The sequence below is a fragment of the Triturus cristatus genome, chromosome 7 (genome assembly GCF_964204655.1).
Source record: "Triturus cristatus chromosome 7, aTriCri1.1, whole genome shotgun sequence".
Taxonomy (NCBI): domain Eukaryota; kingdom Metazoa; phylum Chordata; class Amphibia; order Caudata; family Salamandridae; genus Triturus; species Triturus cristatus.
The window spans coordinates 1,346,572,393-1,346,592,118 of NC_140590.1; the positions used below are offsets into that span (position 1 = coordinate 1,346,572,393).

Below are 19,726 nucleotides of genomic sequence, written 5' to 3' on the forward strand. Positions count from 1 at the left end.
GGGCTAAGCAGGACCAGCTAGTGTAGAATGAGGTGAAGGGATGCCAGTTATGCGGTGGGCTGAGCTGGACCACATAGTGTAGAATGAGGTGAAGGGATGACAGTTATGCGGCCTCCTTCTTTGAGAACTGGAAACACGCTGAAGTGAGGACCCTCATGAAAAAAGCATCGGCCAACCCAGCAGAATCTAAAAACTACTGGCCCACCTCCCTGCTCCCCTTTCCAGCAGATGGGAGACGCCCTCAAATTGATTGCCTCATACCTCACTGGAAGAATCTAGAGAAGCAGTCTCCCACAATTCATCTTGGAGCAAAAGATCTATGGCATCCCACAAAAATCGTCACTCAGCTCCACCCTCTTCAAAACATACAATAACCCCCCTAACCCCCTGGCCAACACCGTCAAATCGCACTGACTCAACATCATCTCCTATGCCGACAACACTCCGCTCATCCTCTTGCTGGCAGAAGACCCCTCCACCACCAGATCCAACCTCCACGTATGTATGAATAATGTTGTTGACTGGATGAGGGACAACTGTCTTAAACTCAGCATGGAGGAGACAGAAGTCCTCATCTTTGGGAACACCATCTCTCCATGGGACAATACATGGTGGCCTACTGAACTTGGCCCACCCCAGACAGATCATGCCCACAACCTCTTCAGCATCATCTTGGACAGCAAGTCATCCATGAAAAAACAGGTCAACGCAGTCTCATTCGCTTGCTTCCACACCCTGCGCATGGTTTGCAAAATCTTCCAGTGGCTCCCAGTTAACACCAGAAGGACCGTCATGCAGGCCCTCGTTACCGGCAGGCTGGACTACCAGAACACATTCTACGTAGGAATCACTGCACCCCTTCTGAAGAGACTACAGTCAATACAGAACTCAGTGGCTAGACTCTTCTTTGACCTTCCCAGACAAACCCACATGACACCCCCACTTTCAAAAAGTTGTGAGAAAAGCTCCTTTTTAGCCAGTGGAGGTACCAGGAGAAGAGTGCTGTAAACCTGAGATGGGCACTATGGGTCTACTTTATTCTTTGCGACCCTCAGAGTGCTGTTAGTAGACAAAACAAATAAGTGAGTTGCTATGAGATGCATAAGTGTGGCCACGGCTGCAAATGTGTTGGAGTTCTTGAAAAAGAAGTTGGCGATGAAAGGCATTTCGAGATGCATCATTATGGATAATGGATGCAATCTGAATCAGCAGAGATGCGTGATTTTCTGGGAAGCTTAGCTTACAGGCATTACAAAACTGCTCTTTACTGTCCCAAGCAAATGGTTTGGTTTAGAGTATGAATAGGATGGTTAAATGCTGTGTGCAAAGAGTAGTGGAGTTAAGGAGGTCTTAGAAGTGCACATCAGCTGAAACAATTTGGGCCCACAGAATAACAATTGTGATATGGTCTCGCCTTTTGTGTTTACGAAAGGGAGACTTGCTGGATCAAAGTTGAACGCCCTTTGAATTGGTGGCGAGAGAGAGAGACAGGAAGTTGAAGAGGTTACCTGTCAGGGAGGGCTGTGAAGCACCAGCATAAGTACAAAGGGTAGTTTGACATAAATCATAGTTAAATGGAAATGGTTGGAGGTTGGTGGCATGGTGTATAAACCAAGAAGTTTCAAGAACAGAGGCAGTGGACTCTGGCATCTTTCACAGGCGTGTAGGTCTGGAGAAAACTTAGTCGAGAATGATTCTGGAGATATTTGGAGTAGGGTGAGATTGGTTCGAGCAGACAGTGGATGGGGTAAGTGTGGTGCTGCTGCAGTTGCTCTTCCTGATTTAGCAAAAGATGTTCACCCTCAACCTAGCATACTGTTGGTCAGGGTTAAACGTGCCATCATGAGTCCTGATTGGAAGCAGGACTGTTAGTTAATGCATGAGACTGTCAACGGCTTTATAGTTTTCCACATCTGTTCTTCCCTTTTTATCTTCCAAGTGTTCTATTCACCTGCCCACTATTTTCTTTTACTGCATTACTTAACTACATGTTTCTCTTATTCATTCACATTATGTTTTAAGCTGTTGTGTGGGTATCATTGTGACTTTGTGAAAGAAGGGAGATGATGTGTTGTGGTTAGTTGTGTTTAGGTGGGTGGGCATTGGAATCTATATATCTGATGAAATGTGATATTTAGGATTAGAATGTTCTGCCTCAGTTGGTGAATCACCGTCCATCTGCCTGGAGTGTGCTCTGCTCTTGTTGTCCAGTTAATGTTATCAATCCGCTCCTGTGTGCTTCCTGTCATGGTATTGGACAACTTCACAGGTGTGTCCGGTCCATGTGTAGGAATTCTGTCTTTCTGAGTCATCAGTCACCCTGCCTTTTGTTGTATCTGCTTCTTCCCTGTACACCTTCCCCGCCCTTAAAAAGCTGCACAGATCTTTGGGGAGAGGTCCCATCAAGTCTGGAAGAGGAAAGATCGCAGTTGTGGATGGAGGTCTGTGCCTGTTAATCAAACGCTGTACGCGGAATAGTAATCAAATCTCATATTCATATGTGCTTGGTTTGCAGAATGTGTTGTTTTATTAGTTTGAATGGTAAAATCATACGAAAAGACAGCCGACACGTGTTTTGCCCGATGGCCAATGGCCGTGGACTTTCTCAATGAAGGGGTTTCAGTTTGAGGTCTTATGGTCGAAAAACTTGATGCGGCGTAGTCTCTGCGGTCCCAGGAAAAGGAATGTGGTCAACATCTCTATTGGTAGTTTGATTGTGCCTTGATTATTTTAATGTGTATTATTTTATTGTGTCACCACACACAACTCCGTCTTGGCACTTGAATTACACAGGAGGAATAACTAACGTGGAACAGTCACCATCGTCTCAAAAAGAATCATACTTATGTTGGCATTCTGGAATATGCACTAAGAATTGCAAGACAGTGCAGAACATTCATAAAGTAGTAGCATATACTGTATCCCCCATGTGAGCTTGTGATGAAAGGCTAGCTGTGTCCATTGGGTTATCCACTAGGTTATTTACTGGGACCTTCTAGAGAGTACATTACTCTAGCCAGAAGCTGCTGGCTGTAGAGATTCACCCACAGGCAATGGTAGGAGCTGCTTTGTTTTATGGTCCTCCGTAAGGACCATTAATGACATTTGGATTCATCTGGCCCCTTAACGTTGGAAGAGTTACGGGCTCCTCATGTTGGCTCTAATATGCTCATGCACTATCTTTTCTTTGCGCTCATTATGTGTGTCCTTTAGATGCACATTCCTTCCTTTGCATGTGGTTCTTCCACCCTTTGTACATGCCTTATCTGTTCTCTCTACTATCCGTTCATTGCATGTCCAATGCTATTTCTTTCCTTTACGCTTTTTCCACTGTAGGTCATGGCCATGCTCCCGAGGAGTGTTTCTACTGTAAGGTTTTTGCCTCACAGCTTCAAAAATAACACTTCTAAACAAATTACACGGAAAAAGGAACACTTCCAAAGTGTTTGTTTCCAACATGTATTAAAGTAAGGACAGTGTGAAAGGATGAAAAGATGAAGGATATAGGGTATAAGATATCAGGTACAGGCTTTCATGATATGACTGTTGGACTTGTGGTTAGCTAAAAAGGGTTAAGAACTTTGGATATAGGGCTTGGAGTATTTAAAGTAGGTTTATGGGTTTAGAGTGTAGGGTATGGGTTCAGGGCCTAGGGATTTAGGGTGTGCTGTAAGTTGTTATGGGTTGTGTGCATAGGGTTAAGAGTTTGTGGTGTCAGATATAAAGTATAGGGGTACTGGGTTTAAGGTTAGGGTTCATGGGTATAGAGTACAGAATTGAGGGTTTTGGGTATAGGGATTACGGTTAAGGGGTTAAAGGTTGAGGTTAAGGGTATTAGGAGTAAAGCATAGGGTTAAGGATTACGGGGTATAGAGTCAAGGGGTTAAGAGTTAATGGTACAGGGGACAACGGTATGAGGCTAGGAATTGAGGGCTAGGCTTTGGGCTATTGGATATAGGTCTTCTTGGTAAGGGGTAAGCACATAGGTTTAGGAATAGAGGGTATTGTGTATGGGTAGGGGTTAGTTAAAAAAATATTTGCTAAAGGGTTAAGGGATTGGGGTATACAGTTGATAGAATGTGGTATTGGGGGTAAGGGAATTTTTAGGGTTAAATGTATATGTTACTGTTTTAAGTACTAAGCTATAGTGTCACGGTTAAATGTGTAAGTGTGAATGGATAATGCTATACAAGTAAGAATTTGGGGCATAAGGTTATGGGGTTAGGGTAAAGGGATAACCCCCGTCATTACATTTGTGTATTTCCACCATTGGAAATGTGTTTAAATTAAAGTGTGTTGAATGTTACGCTTATCTGGTCAAAATAAAAAATTGAAGCAGAATGGAACACAGTTTAAAAATTATGCAATTAGAATAGTTAAAAACAAACTGATGCTGTGTCTCAGTAAAAATATCACAAATGTGTATGTATACGAGATGTGACGCAAGTAATATGAGCCCATGAAGCACAATGACCAATTGTACACCGCAGTATAGAAAGCAGGCCAGTCATTTCAGTGTTGCCATTAGATTGGATGCAGTTGTAAATTATTGCTATAAGATATCACTTTATTCCATGTGATTGTCTTTCTCTACTTCTAGATATTGTCCTTCCATAGAGTCGAAGGTTTTGCGTTTCCCAAACCGAGTCCATCAACTTTGGCTGGAACCAGAGGGATTAGACTCTGATGTCATCTACCCTCAAGGATTGTCAGTCACACTACCAGCTGACATACAGGAGCAGATGATTAGAGAAATCCGGGGACTGGAGCACGCAAGAATAGTACAGCCAGGTAAGGAGCAGTCATATCCGCCCCCCCCCCCATTAGATGGCCAGAGAAAAGTACTCCACAAAAAGTCAAAAGTCCAGCCAAAAGTGCGGGAGGGTAATAGCTGAAACTTGTAGACTCCTATACTTATTTAGGTGTCATCTTGTGTATAAAAGACAACCACAGAACACATTTGGCTAGACTAAAAAGTGAACCACACAGGGCCAATCTAGCTCCAGAACAGACACTGCCAGGTGGATTGTCAAATGTTTCCAGACCTGCTATCTCAAAGCCCAAATGGGTGTCCCTGTTACCCCCAGGACACACTCTGCACTTATGAAAGCAGCAACCATGGCTTTTTAGGGAACATTTGTAAGGCAGCTAATCAGTCAATCCCACTCATCTTTACTAAGCATTGAAATATGGATATTCTAGCCAGGCAACAAGCAATGGTTGGCCAAATGGTCCTCAGGATTCTATTCCAGACATTTGCATCATCCACTCACTAGCTGCCACTTGCAAGGAGGTACTGCTTTACATTCTGTTTAAAGCATGTGTATCTACAGCAACACATGCTACAAACGGAAAATGCTACTAATCCTGTAAGCATTTGTTACTTGTTTATAGAATCATATGCACCCACAATCCTTCCTGGAAGTTTGTGCCTCTGGTATCAGATAACGTTTTCCATTTCTTACCATTGAACTTCCTTTGAGTGTTTCACCATAACTTCCTTACTCAGCACTCCATACTACTTTCACCCCCTTTGCAGAAAACAGTCTAACATGGAGACGGTGCCTCTGTGTATTGCCAACTGAGGTAAAAGGCTCAGGCACCTTGTGACTCGAAAGACTTTCTTAAAAGAAAAACAACTTTCAAACATCCAATCCCAACACAGGATGGCAGGAGTATGGAGATCATGTGAATCTACAGCACTACACACTTCAAACAGGTGCTCACAGGATAAGTAACATTTTCCTTTTCTGTCTTTCATGAAGGAGACCTTCAGAAATGCAGCCCTTGTGAGCAGTGCTTCCTGCTTTCAGGCAACTATATAAACACTCACAATTTGTCTTCTCATAGGATTTCCATTCCATGAGCTCTACGAATTACATTTTTGCTATTACGCTTTGATCGTTTTGATGCTGGGGAAATTAAACAAAAATGGAGAGATTCAAGTCTTATCCTTGCCTGCACATTTTGCAGTTACCGCAGAGAAAACATAGCCAACAAAGTTTGCTGCTGCCCAAAATTTGCATTGCTGCGGAGATCTTTCTTAATTACAGCAGTTAGGAAAAGGGACTACAAACCTGCAATGAGACAGTATTTTTAATACTACAGAAGACTTTTTTACTAGCAGATTTGTCAAATTCATGAACACGTTCCAAACTAATTGGAAAACTTGTAACTTGCTGTTAATTAGCTCTATATTTTAAGCCAAGGCTTTTAAAAATCCTTTTAACGTTTTATGAAAATTTGCCATATTGTATTGAAATGGTTTTTATTAATCACACAATAAATGTTCTGCTTTAAAAAGCAAATTACTTAAGTGGGAGAGTGAGGGGCAATGATCGACTGGAATATGCTCTTGTATAACCTTATGGAAAAAATGTGTGTAAATCTATACATCAAAACGATAACTACAAGTACACATTGACCCAAAAATAAACAAGCATTGGGAAGGCCAATAGGTTTCCCCTTTGGTTTCCAGCGATGCTGTACAGCATCCTTAATGCTCTGCAGCATGGAGAAAGAAGAATAAAAAGAAATCCTTTGATGTGGCCAGCCAGTTAATTTTCCAAATGCATGCACCACACATGAGCACACCTACAAAGTGAACCAGACTTTTTTCCACCAATCTGAGTAAAAAAATAAAAATGTATGAAAGCGTTTTTTCTTATAAAGCCGGATGAGGGGAATGCAATACAGGACGGAAGCAACGCGGGGTCACGGGTGGTGGTAGCAACATGAGGGTATTGGGTGGGGAAATCAACATGGAAGGTGTGGGATGAGAAAAGGAAATGGGCAAGAGAGAGAGCAAAGTGGCACACATGAAAGAAGTAAAACAAACAGGAAAGAGATAGCCATGTGGAGCTAGGACAGAGTACACAGGTGAGAATGCAATGGGGCAGGAGAAGCGCAAGAGAGGGTGCGCATCATGGAGGGCAATGTGGAGAAGCACATAGTTGTGAGAGAGCAACACAGAATGTGCTGGTAGACCAGAGAAGCACACTTTGGAGACCACTAGAAAACACATGCACTCTAGTGGAGTGCTCAAGACAGAAAAAGTAGTCCCCTTAAAGTGAGCAGTGGAGGAACACAAGTAAATTGAAAAAAATCCTCCAGGGAAGGTACAGACACAAGGGGGATAAGGCAAGCCATCAAATTAGAAGCAGGCAAATAAGAGCGACAGTAAAGCCAGCCACTTGTAAGCAATATGCGGGCTGCAAGCCCTTCTCTGTTCTAGGTAAGCCCACAATATGTCTTTCATGTCGAGACAGCTGTGCCACTGAAGTCAAGCTAGCCTGGCTGATGAAGGGTGAAACCCCGAAACCGGTCCCAGGATGCTTGTTTCCAGTCCAGGGAGGACCTGGCCTGGCAGTTCGGGCCAGACTGTTCCCATAAAGAGCAGGGTTCAAACTGGAATGGCATGGGGAGCAAAAAAGGATGGATTTAGGCCCAGATCTCTGTACTGGGGTGAATGTATGACATTGTTCTGCATTCTGTCCATCAACTGTTCTTTTTGCATTTGTCACCCTGAGACGGGTATGCCGAGACTTGGGTCCCGTGCTCTCCAGGCCACTGGAGTCAAACCTGGCTGAGGGGTGAAACCCTGAAACTGGTCTTAGGATGCTTGTTTCCAGTCCAGGGAGGACCTGGCCTGGCAGTTTAGCCTGGACTGTTCCCATTGGGAGCAAGGTCAAGACTGATTTGCACATGGCTGGGTTCAAACTGGAATGGCATGGGGAGCAAAAAAACAATGGATTTAGGCCCAGATCTCTGCACTTGGGAGAATGTATGACATTGTTCTGCATTCTTTCCATCAATTGTTCTTTTTGCATCTGTCTTGTCGCCTCAAAATAAAGCCATTCTGTGCAATGGTTTTCAATTTTTTTCAATTCGCTGATCAATCACAGATTGGTACATTTAAAAAATGGCACTCAGTTTTGTGGGCCTACATTTATTATTCTGCATGCACATGCACGCATCACATGCGTGTGCCTACAAAATGATTCATCTATGTCATTGCCCTGTTTTTTTTGTTGTTACTTTTTTAAAATTTACTTTGGCCATGCTGCAGAGCACATTGCTAGTGCTGTACAACATTGCCACAGGCATTGGCAAAGCCAAGAGGTCCGAAAGGCAAGAGCTAATGGCTTTGCCAATGCCTGTTTTTGAAGGCTATAATGAATCTGCATTACACTCAGTGCCCATTTACCTTTAAGTGTAAACGAGTGTCCAGTTCTTATGAATGCTCAACACAAGTCTTTTACCCATTTTGAAGACGTACCAATTTTATTTAAAAATGTCAGGATCACACAAGTGGGTAAGCTAGGAGGCTGGGATCAGATCTTTTGTCTCTTGTTTCCAAATCTGAGGAAGTCACTAGAGCTCATATTATTAAATGGGTAATTTTTCAGGCTACTGAAAAGGCACGTGTATACTGGTGCTGTAGTTCAAACACCCCAACCATTTGAAACCATCCTTCTTGGAGAACAGCCTCCAGGGCTTATGGCTTGCTTCACACGTTGGCTATTTAAGTCATCAACATGCACCATTTCAAATGGAAATTGTACCGCAGATCTACAAGGCATTGAGTGTAACGGTGTGATAGTGAAACTGACCATCGTTTGAGAATATTCAAGACTTAATAACCGCAGCACAAGAATCTTTGGTTTGAATTTCGTGGCTGGGTATATGTCTTTGTGAAAACAGGGACCCAAGCAGCACTTGTGCATACTTAGTAAATAAGTTAAACACCATAAAACACAAAAAATGAATCAAAAAATATAAAAACGCAACCTTGGGGTAAACGTTTGTACCCACTACATATATCAGGCATTTTGTCTTTTGGCAAGCGTACTCCCATCATTCCTGAAACGGAAGTGATGGCACATTCCACTCAGCCCAAAACTGCTTATGCTAAACTTGAAGACTGTAAAAATATGAAAGGCGACCTGTAAAGGCTAGAAAAATATGCAATATGCAAGATGTAAGGGCAACACTTAATGCCCTGCCAACTGACGTGCTTCAGTGAAGATGATGTGTATTGCTGCGCTCCCAATAGGGCAGATATAATCCATCGTAAATGAGTTATTAAACAGTCAACATAAGTCAGCAAAAGAAGAAAAAAAATAGGTAACAAAACGATTCTAGTATTGACATCGAAAAGGACACAGCGGCGCCAATGAGAAAAAAATCATTACAATGGCCAACAGCTTTCCTCTGAAAGTAAAACACAAGATGGCAAATAGGTCTACGGAGAAAATAAAGTGAAATGCAGCCACTCCTCCTTCAAACGTACATCTCACAAGAGTGGCATCAAGATAAAATAAGCACTATCGAGGGAGCAACAGGCGGGGGGGAGAAATAGTACCTCAGTCACTTTTGGAGCAGCGGACAGGCACAGATTAACTTGAATCAATCTCTGCTTGGTCCATGCTCCACAGAAATGATCGGAGATGACATTTCGCCTGCTCTGGATGATTAAGGAGGCTGCAAAGAAGAGTGACATGAAGCCAGCAAATGGTAAGCACTGGGAGGGCTCCAAGCCCATTTTGCACACAATAGTGTCTTGCAAGCGAGACGCATGCACTAGCGCTTGCTCTCACACGCTCCACCCTAAAAAGGCCTCAACAAGAGATTTAGTTCACCTTAGCCTCGTAACCCACAACAAATTTTAATAAAACCTTACATAAAGATATTAATAATGGTGTAATTGTTGCTCAGAACAAACCTATAAGTAGGGCTCCCTGTTTTATGTTATTTCATTTTTGAAACCTTTCCATCTGTACTTGCAATTATATTAGGATTTAGCCATCCTTATTATGTGTTCCCTGAAATTAAGTTGCATGTATATCTGTGCCCATAAGGACAGGCCTATCAGTATATTATTTTTGTAAATCAGCCTTTGGCAAAAATGTACAGATGAAAACTTTGCCACCTAGTTCCATTTAGTTTAATATTATTTTGTAATGGTTAATTTCTTTGGAAAAACCATGAGCAGTCGACAACTTGAGACTGTCGATAATGGGAAGATGCAACTTAATTAAGATGATCTTCCTTCCAAAAATACTGTACATGTTTAGATCTCTCCCACTAGAAATTAATGATATATTGTTTAAGAAAATTGATAGGTTAACAGCTAGTTTTATTTGGGCATACGGGAAGACCAGAAGAGCTAATGCTTATATGTGCTTACCCAGAGTTAGGGGTGGCTGGGCACTACCGAACTTTAGGTTGTATTATCTCTCTGCAGTTTTGCAGTGCTATCAGATATTGTTTAGCTGCCGTACAACGGTGCAGGACACCAGTAATAGGTCACCCTCCATCTATGAGCTATTGATTGGGAAGTCTGCTCAGGGCTGACTAATTATGTTTTTTGAGCCAAGTTACTTCAAACGAACCCGCTTTAAGACCTTGTATGCAGCATATAGGAACTGGATTTTGGTTAGGAAAAAAGCAGGGGTGGGTAGGTACAGCCGATATACTCCTCTGACCCAAAATGAGCAACTGCCCTGTATTTTCCATGACAGCTGCTTTAATAGATGGGGCTGCAATGGGGTTAGTAGACTTGGATATTTTTTGGTAGGGAGCTCATTTGCACCCTTCAAACTGATCCGTAGTAAATTAAATGTCTCATCACGAGATTTTTCTTAAATACTTACAGATCAGGGACTTTTTTTAAAAAAAAGTCAGGGAGACTGCTGGCTTTGATCAAATACCAGTGTTGGAAGTAATGGTAAAAGAAGTTATCCCTTCCATCTCTCAGCTATACGGCTGCCTACTGGAACTGGTCCCTGATGATCTCGAGAAGCAGGATGGGAAATGGAAGGAGGAACTTGACCTGGTCGACTCAGGGTTTTTGGAATCACTGGAGCTAGGGGGTACAGGGATGTACGCCTCGAATTTGCAATCACAACACTATAAAACGGTGTATGATCTTTATATAACTCCTGCAAAGATTGCAAAATGAGGCGGTACGGCTGGGACAAGTTGTCCCAGATGTTATGCTTCAGGGGCTGACCTGGTCCATATATTCTAATCCTGCCCCAGCCTAAATCAATTAGAGTTAGAAATTGTGGGCTTCTTAGGGGAGATATTAAAAAGCAGGATCACTCCGTCCCCGCAGCTTATGTTATTGGGAGTAGACAAAACCTATCTAGGGCCTGGGCCTGAATTGCTCTTCATCGCTATAACTGTGTATAGACTGTGCATATCCTCAGCATGGCTAGATAGACTCCCCCCGACATTCCAGCAATGGAAAGGGTGCTTTCTGCACGTATATCAATTTGAAATGGCTCTATATAAGCGTAAGGGTATTCAGGCTAAACAAAAGGGAAGGAAGATCTGGGGAGCATTATCCGCCTGGATAGATGAGTTCTAAGCTGTTTTAATGGTTTATACCAAGCCTAACTATGATTTAATGTGGGTTATTGTTAGTTGGAGCACTGCTTCAGCTTAGATACTGGGATATGAAGTATTGTTTTGTTTAATTCTTTTTTTCTGCCTAATGCTGCTTGTGGATTTATTTACGTACACTTGCTGATACTGTATATGTATTATCTGATATGAAGAAAAAGAAAAAAAGGAACTACCATGAGCAATCTACACAAATGGCCTCTTGTGAAATTCCATGTTTTGTCTACATTTCAGAAGTGTATAGCCTTCCAGGTTCACCAATGTTTTTCATACCTGCTTTTCTGCAAACTATAAGTAGGTAGAAACCACAAACATAGGAAAAATTAGGTTCGAGGCATATGGGCTGCAGATCACACACTAGTGCATAGATCGCCATTTGGTGGTGGGCCCGGATGATTACACTTTGTTGTTGTCCTGGAAGAATCTTTGTATGGTAGATGACTCTTCCTCTGGAGCATAGTGCACATGAGCATCAAATCCATCTTCAGAATGTTTTTTTCTGCCATCGGGCTCGGATGTGTATGTCGCTCCTGCTCGGTTTCGTTACCGATCTCTTTTCGCGGGCATTCCCTGATCCCTACCGTCTGTATTGTTTTCGATCAAGACTTCCTTCTAAACGCGATTCAAACAACTGCACTTCTCAATTCCGGTGCTCATCGAGGGCCGTCGGGCCCAACTGCGCCATTGGGCTTTCGGCTCATGGAAAGAACACCATTCAAAAAGTGCCCTTGGTGTGGACACAAATTCCCCCACACTGATCTTCATGAGGTGTGCAATCTGTGCTCGTCCCCAGAGCACAAGAGCCGAGATTGCCAGCCCTGTGCTTCGTTCCGCTCCAAAAAGACAATAAGGGACCGTCGAGCTCGGAGTCATTGCACAATAGTTTTCATCGGCACCAGACACCCTCGTCCAGGAGACTCCAGTCCAACCGGAGTCCGAAGAAGAGCAACAGCAGGAAGAAGCCATCATTTCCGAAGCAGAGGATTCAGCTTCCGGAGCCGACGAGCAGCCGGTCGTAAGTACAGACGACGACCCTAATCCTACCCCAACACCTCGTGAGGCTTCGGTTCCACCTCCACCTTCGGGCCCAGGTGCACACTGATCACAAACTTCCGATGCCCCGCCTTCGGGCCCGGCAACAAAGACTTCCAAAAAGCCTCTACGCGACTCGGGCTCGAGTCAGCCTTCACTCAACCCCGATATACAAAAGGTTCTCAAACCGAAAGTGAAACCGATACAGACTTCGGCACCGAAGAAAACTTTGGTACCCAAAATTGTCGGACAAAAGTCCAGTCCGACACCGAAGCCAAGTCCGGCGCCAAAACAAACTCCGGCACCGAAAGCGGTCGAACCGAAGCCAACATTGGCACCGAAGCCAACTTCCACATCTAAGCACACCTTGGCACCTAAAACTTTCGACCCGAAGCAAGCTTCGGAACCGACAACTCCGGATCCGAAAAAATTCTCCGAACCGAAGAAAAAATTAGAGCCGAAAAAAGCTTCCGACCACAAGTCTTCGGAACCCAAACCTCAATCCGCTCCTAAGACTGTACCGGACATCGGTAAACCAAGCAAACAGCTTGATTCCAAACAGGACAAATCAGCCCGAAGAAGAATTCTTCCATAGAAGAGTATTTCCGCCCAGACCCAAAACAAAAGACTCTACATATCCATCCAAAGACTGGACATATAATCACTGTACCTTACAAAAGAAAACTGGAACCTCCTTCTACACCTTCAGTTCCACTCCAAAAACATGCTCAAACTTCTCCCATAAGGGTACCTTCACCAGAACTGCCATATCCTTATACTTCCCCCACACACTCGCCACTCAGCCCACATAACCCTGATGACGATGATATTTCTGAGGGAATAGAAGATGAGCAACCCTTTGAGGACCCAGACGATATTCCTGGCCCATCAGGTGTTTCTTGGGAAGACTACAATGCACCAGATGCCCCTGATCTACCCCAGGATGATGTATACCCCTCGAGGCCATCTCCTTCAGATGACACCATAGGGTTTACACAACTCATTCACAGAGCAGCAGCCTTTCATGGGGTCGATCTCCATACTGACCCAGTGGATGGTGACTGTCTTATGGACACACTATTACCCTCTCATAAGACCACAACCATCTTACCAATGCTCAAAGGGGTTACAAAGCATGCACCAGACGTATTCAAAGATCCCGTCAGAGCTAGGGTAATTAACCCCAGGCTGGAGAGAAAATACAAAGCCTCTCCACCTGACCCAGCCTATATTAAGGGCCATCTATCATTAGACTCTTTAGTGGTTTCCAGCGCACGGAAAAGAGCAAATTCTCAAACAACAGGGGACACTCCACCCCCTGATAAAGCATCCAAACTATTAGATGCTTCAGGGAAACGCATGGCATCTTAAGCAGCCAATGTCTGGAGAATTGCCAACACCCAAGCTCTGTTGGCAAGATACGATAGGGCTCATTACGATGAGCTTGAAACCCTTATACAACATCTACCAGACAAATAGAAGACCAGGGCTACTGATATAATAAAGAAGGGAAGGTTATTACTAATACTTCCATCCGTTACGCTCTAGATGCTGCTGACCCAGCCTCAAGAGCAATAAATACTGGTGTACTTTTACGCAGGCATTCCTGGCTGCGTATTTCTGGGTTCAAACCAGAAGTATAAACAAGTATTCTTAATCAACCCTTTGACCAACAGCATCTGTTTGGCCCCTCAGTTTATGCCTCTCTTTAAAAAATGAAAGAGGACACTGACACCGCAAAATCCATGGGGGCTTTACAAAATCAAGCTTCCAGAGCGTCCTTTCGTTGCTCCTCATTTAGGGGCGCCTCAATTACTTTTCCTACCAACACTGCATCCTCTTCTTACAAAACTCCCACCCAATCCTCGCCCAATAGAGGTTTTTACAGAGGAGGATACAGAGGCAACAACACTAAAGGCAGAGGTAACAACACCCGTGCTGCCTCCGCCCCCAAACAGTGACTTCCCTCCCTTCCCCCCCAGACCATTCCACTCCGGTCGGGGGAAAATTACAACAGTTCCTACCTGTCTGGAACTCTATCACAACAGACAGGTGGGTGAGACAAATAATTCAGTCAGGTTATTGCTTGGAGCTCACTTCCACTCCTCCAACAATACCACCCAAACAGCGTCCCATGTCACAAGAGCATCTCACACTCCTAAAACAGGAGGTTGTTGCTCTACTACACAAACAAGCAATAGACCCAGTTCCACTACACGAGCAAAACACAGGGGTTTACTCGCTGTATTTCCTTATTCCCAAAAAAGACAGCTCCCTCAGACCTATACTGGACCTCAGACCCCTCAACCTTTACATACAGTCAGTCCACATGCTACTTACCAGTATGCATCTGTTCTTGGCATGTAGGGCTGCAGAGTCACACACGCCCACCCACCTCCCGGCTGCCTCTATCTGTTCCAGTAATATCTTATTTAGATACATTATTCATGGGCATCTCTTTCTGTTCTCACACAACTCCATCATTTGCCGTAATGGCAAAAAATTATTTGGAGATGGAGTCGATGGCCATGTGCACTATGCTCCAGAGGAGGAGTCATCTACCATACAAAGACTCTTCCAGGACAACAACAAAGTGTAATCATCCGGGCCCACCACCAAATGGCGATCTATGCACTAGTGTGTGACTCTGCAGCCCTACATGCCAAGAACAGATGCATACTGGTAAGTAGCATTTTCCTTTCCACTGAAAGCTCGGGAAAGGTTACTCTTAGCACAGTACTCTTAGCACAGCAAACCTTTAGTTCATGCCATTTCTGAGGGGGGGCGGGACTTTCAATTACAGAACATCCCATTTTTCCACAAATCTTCTTGGTGTCCTTCAAGGAAATACACAGACTCTAGATACCTTTAGAATCCACAACATGAGAGGGGGGAAAGGACACACTTGTGGCCTGGAAAACGTCTGTGTTAAAAGTAAAGAAGGCTTAGCATGTGTGAAAAAATATCCTAAGAAAACTATGAGGTGATCTTGGAAGAGAGCACACATCAAATGCAGAGACTCTCTCCTTCATACAAATCCTAAACCAAAAACTAATAGGATCACCTGTGTCACCGCTTTCTGACATATCTAACCAAGCACAGAAACTAATCTTAAAGCATTGGAGTACCCTTAATGCCACTGGGAAACAATGGGAACTCCCCCCTGTTCTCTTTTGAGAGGAGTCAGAATATTAAAGACATGGCGGTACATACACAACTGTAGAAAACCATCCCATTTCACCATGGGGTGTGTGGGTGTGTTAGTGGATGTGTGGGTCTGTGAGTGAGTGTGAATGGATTTGTGGGACTGAGTGGCGTATGGGTGTGTTAGTTGGTGTGCAAGTGGTTGTGTGAGTGGCTGTGTGGATCTGTGAGTGTGTGTGGTTTTGTGGGTGAGTGTTTTTTGGGGTGTGTGAATAGGTGTGTGAGTGGTTATGTTAGGGGGTGTGCGAGTGATTGTGTGTGTCTGTGATTTGATGTGAGTGGTTTTGTGGCTCTGTTAGTGGGTGTGCCTGTGGCTGTATGGGTGTGCGAGTAGTGTGGATGTGTGAGTAGGTGTGTGGGTGTATGGGTTTCTTTTTAATTGGGGTCTGGATTCGCTGCAGAGAACACAGGGGGTTGTGCTTAGCGCTGCGGTGGATCTGCCGACCCTCATGGTTTTGGGCAATTTCTTGCCCATGAGGGGTCCCTCACAAACCCCTCCATCAGTCCCTTGGGGCTAGGGTACCTCTACCCTGACCCCTTCTATCACTTTTAAATGTTATTTCCCCCCCTCGGAACAGAGTCCCAATGCACAAAATGGTGGCCGCAACTTTTCTCTTAGGTTGCAGCCAGCCAATCACGGCATTGCTGTTGTCTCATGGATCCACGTATCTAGATATACATAAATATTTTTACTTTAATAACTCCAAAACTACTGAACAGATTTACACTCAATTACAAAAAGTACTTTTTCTGGACAAAGATCTATCTTTCTGCCAAGTTTGGTGTAATTCCGTTCAGCGGTTTGGGCTGTAGTTGTGTCTAAAATACGTATGGGAAATTTCATGGGGAAAACGTGTTTAAGGACTCCCTTCTTTTCCTCTGCCCTCGCTTGACAGATCACCCTGAAACTCTCCAGTCAGCAGCTGAAGTGACTGGATGACCTTTTTGCCTTGCTATCAAATATGGGAGAGCTTTACCAATTCAGATTATAAAATATGTCAACTGACAGGACCTTAAAGCATGTTTGCTTCCTAAACACATGGATATTTCTATGACCACCTTGCTAAACGTACTTCCAACCTCCTTCGGTTTAGCAATCTTGCTTAAATAGTCACCGGTGACAGTAATATATTCATGAAGTTGCCCCAGTGTGTGAATTGGACACACATTATGGCAATCATTTGCCATACTGGGTTAGATCTTTCTACAGCAATCAGTGGTCTTATGGTCTGGTTGAATTATCACTGCAATTGCCCTGCGAACAATCTCTTACAACCTCTTCAACTTGCCTATGCAATCCATCCTGCAGAATATATTGTTCTTCCTCCTCTTTGTGCGTACATCTCCCAAGTTCCCTGCTTTTGGCCTTTTAGTCTTTAGTTTTAACCCCATGGAATGAATGACTTGTTTTCTGCTCTGAGTTACTCTGCTCAACAGCCCACTGCATTCATATCTTCCAATAGCTAGGATAATTGTCTTTCAAAATGCTTCTCTGCGGTATGTTCATATAATCAGCTCTTTCACATTCTTTTGCTCAGGATCCTCTTTACGAACTGTCTTAATCTTTTTATAAAAATGTCACCATGTTCCTTTTTTGAGAAAAGTCACATCCATTTAACAATCTAAAAAGTCACATCCATTTAACAATCTGTCAATTCTAAACCACAAAGTATTTATTAAGTTAGTCATTACTTACTAGTAGCCATAACATTCCAAGTTGAACTAGAGAGCACAATTAGTGTCCAGAGGCCCTGGCATAGTAGGTGCTTTGCAGATGTTAGTAGTAGAACTAGTAACTGATAATACACGGGCGGAATGGTTGAACTACATCAATGTAGGCGATTGAAGTGTAGATGGTAGTTGAGGATTGGGTGGAAGTTAGGTAGCAAGGGCAGGCAGCTTATAATATATTTTACTGAAGTATTAAAAAAAATGATGAATGGAATGCTTGACTTAATCTCAGCACTGGTAATTACTCAGGGCCTCATCTCAGTCCGTTGTTATTTTGCACACTATGCCACCTCCGTTTGGATCCAGCCATATGCAAATCAGTCTTGACCCTGGGAGCAGTCCAGCCTGAACTGTCAAGTCAGGTCCTCCCTAAAGTGGTACACAAGCAACCCAGGACAGGTTTCACCCTTATTAGGGCTCATCAGCCAGGTTTAACTTGGTTCAGGTGGCACAGTGTGCATAGGGCCAACGTCTGGCCATACCTGTCCCACTTAGGGTCAACACTGAAGTATACAAAGAGTGATGGATGGAGTGCTTGAAACTATCTCAGCTACTGGTTATTACTCAGGCCTCATCCCAATCCATTGTTATTTTGCACACCACGCCACCTCAGTTGGCGAAGGGAGAGACCGGTCCTGGGTTACTTGTGTTCTCGTTCAGGGAGGAGCTGCCCTTGCAGTTTGGGCTGGACTATTCCCATTTGAGCAAGGTCAAGACTGATTTACATGGCTGGGTCTGAGTAATTAGCAGGATGCTCAGAGGTGGGTCCCGTGCATACTGTGCCACTGGAACCAAACTATACCAGGCAGATGAATTCTTATAAAAGCAAAACATTTTGTATACTTCGATATAATACATTGGAAGCCTAGCTAGAAATGTATGCACACATGCGTACATATGAAAACATATTTATATAAACGTGTGTGTGTGTTTGTATTTCCAGCTTTGGATGGTAGTTTGAGGTTGTAATCAGTTACCGCTTTCGAGACGCATGCAATACTTTTCAGGAAAGGCTTGAAATGCTTGTGTGTGGGGCTTGAACAATTTGCTGGTGAAAATGAGCTCCAATGGGGAATGTTGTAGATATCTTGAATTATGAGTAAGAGGAAAGCTTCAAACACCGTGAGAGGCAAAGTGAAAATACTAAAATAAGAAACAATGTAGCAGAGAACTGCACTTTAGCTGTCAATATTGAGTGTCAAACGTAAGACTCTTGGAACCCACAACTCGAAAATTGCAGCCTTTTATAAAAAGTGTGAGGGTGTGCTCCAACTTGCAAACACTGAAGGTACCATCACAGTGGAGATTTCACACCAAGGGGCTGGTCCCTCGCAGCTGACATCTTCACTTGTTACAAGCGATATTGATGGGATCCAACCAGCTAATGAAACAGGAGGAGTGGGGATGTTCCAACTATCCTGTGCTCTAACAGATTTGCACTGCTAGCTCCCCTGAAGTTCAATCTTTAAATATTTTATTTTTAACTTTAAAAAAAAAATCTTTTTTAATAAAGGCTCAACAGGTGTACAGCATTGATCAGTGCTGACAGGTGGCTTGTTCAGCAGAGTACTATGATTCGAGCAGTACCTTCCAACTTAAGTATAGCAAAGTGTCATGTAACAAAGAGCCTTTCAGTATACTGGCAGATATGTCAATCCATCTTCCCCTCTGTCGTACCTTCACTCACATCTGACTCATTCTGATCAGTCTCATTCTATTCAGAGTTCAGGAACGTGCTACAAAGCTCCCTGCGCGTCCTGAGGTCCTTTTCCAGTTTTTCATCTCTTCCTCTGGCTTTCATATGGGCTTCTTCCGTCAGTGTCCATTTGGGCACATCCTTTAACCACACATCCACATCTGGGGTGTGCTGCCCCATCCACGTTATCGCAACCCTACGCCTTACCAACACTAGAAGCCCTTGCACAAGTTTGTAAGCTATACAGCTCTTTTTGGATTTCCAAACGTGTCCCAGTAAACAATGTAGTGATGTAACCTCCACCCGGAGGCCCATGTCCCCCTGTACCTTCTCCACCACCTGAACCCAGAATTTGGATTACCCGCTGCTTGAGCGTCCCCTCCTCGCCCTTCAGGTCCACAATGTCTCCCTCAGCTGCTGTCACATTATCTGCAACTTTACTCAGATCTGCTCTCAAGAGGTTCACATCTATAGAGACTGTCTCAATTAGATTTTCCTGGATAGCAGCCAACAGCTCTGCGCGGAAGGGCTTGCCTCTGTCATTGTCTTCACCCCCTACTCCATCAATCGTTAGTCTTATGCACTGTGGCGTACTGCGTGATGGTGTTGACGACTGCGGATTGTGCTGATTTATCTTTGCCCATCGCGCCTTTC

General features: G+C 43.8%; 1 protein-coding gene across 2 annotated transcripts in view; it reads left to right on the forward strand.

The window, feature by feature from the left end:
* MTO1 (mitochondrial tRNA translation optimization 1) overlaps window positions 1–19,726 on the forward strand; it is a 524,123-nt gene that overhangs the window by 275,747 nt on the left and 228,650 nt on the right. For both annotated transcript variants that reach the window (XM_085619003.1, XM_085619002.1), the window contains one exon: window positions 4,601–4,791. In XM_085619003.1, the coding sequence (XP_085475129.1) occupies window positions 4,601–4,791 (191 nt within the window). The remainder of the gene's footprint in view (window positions 1–4,600; window positions 4,792–19,726) is intronic.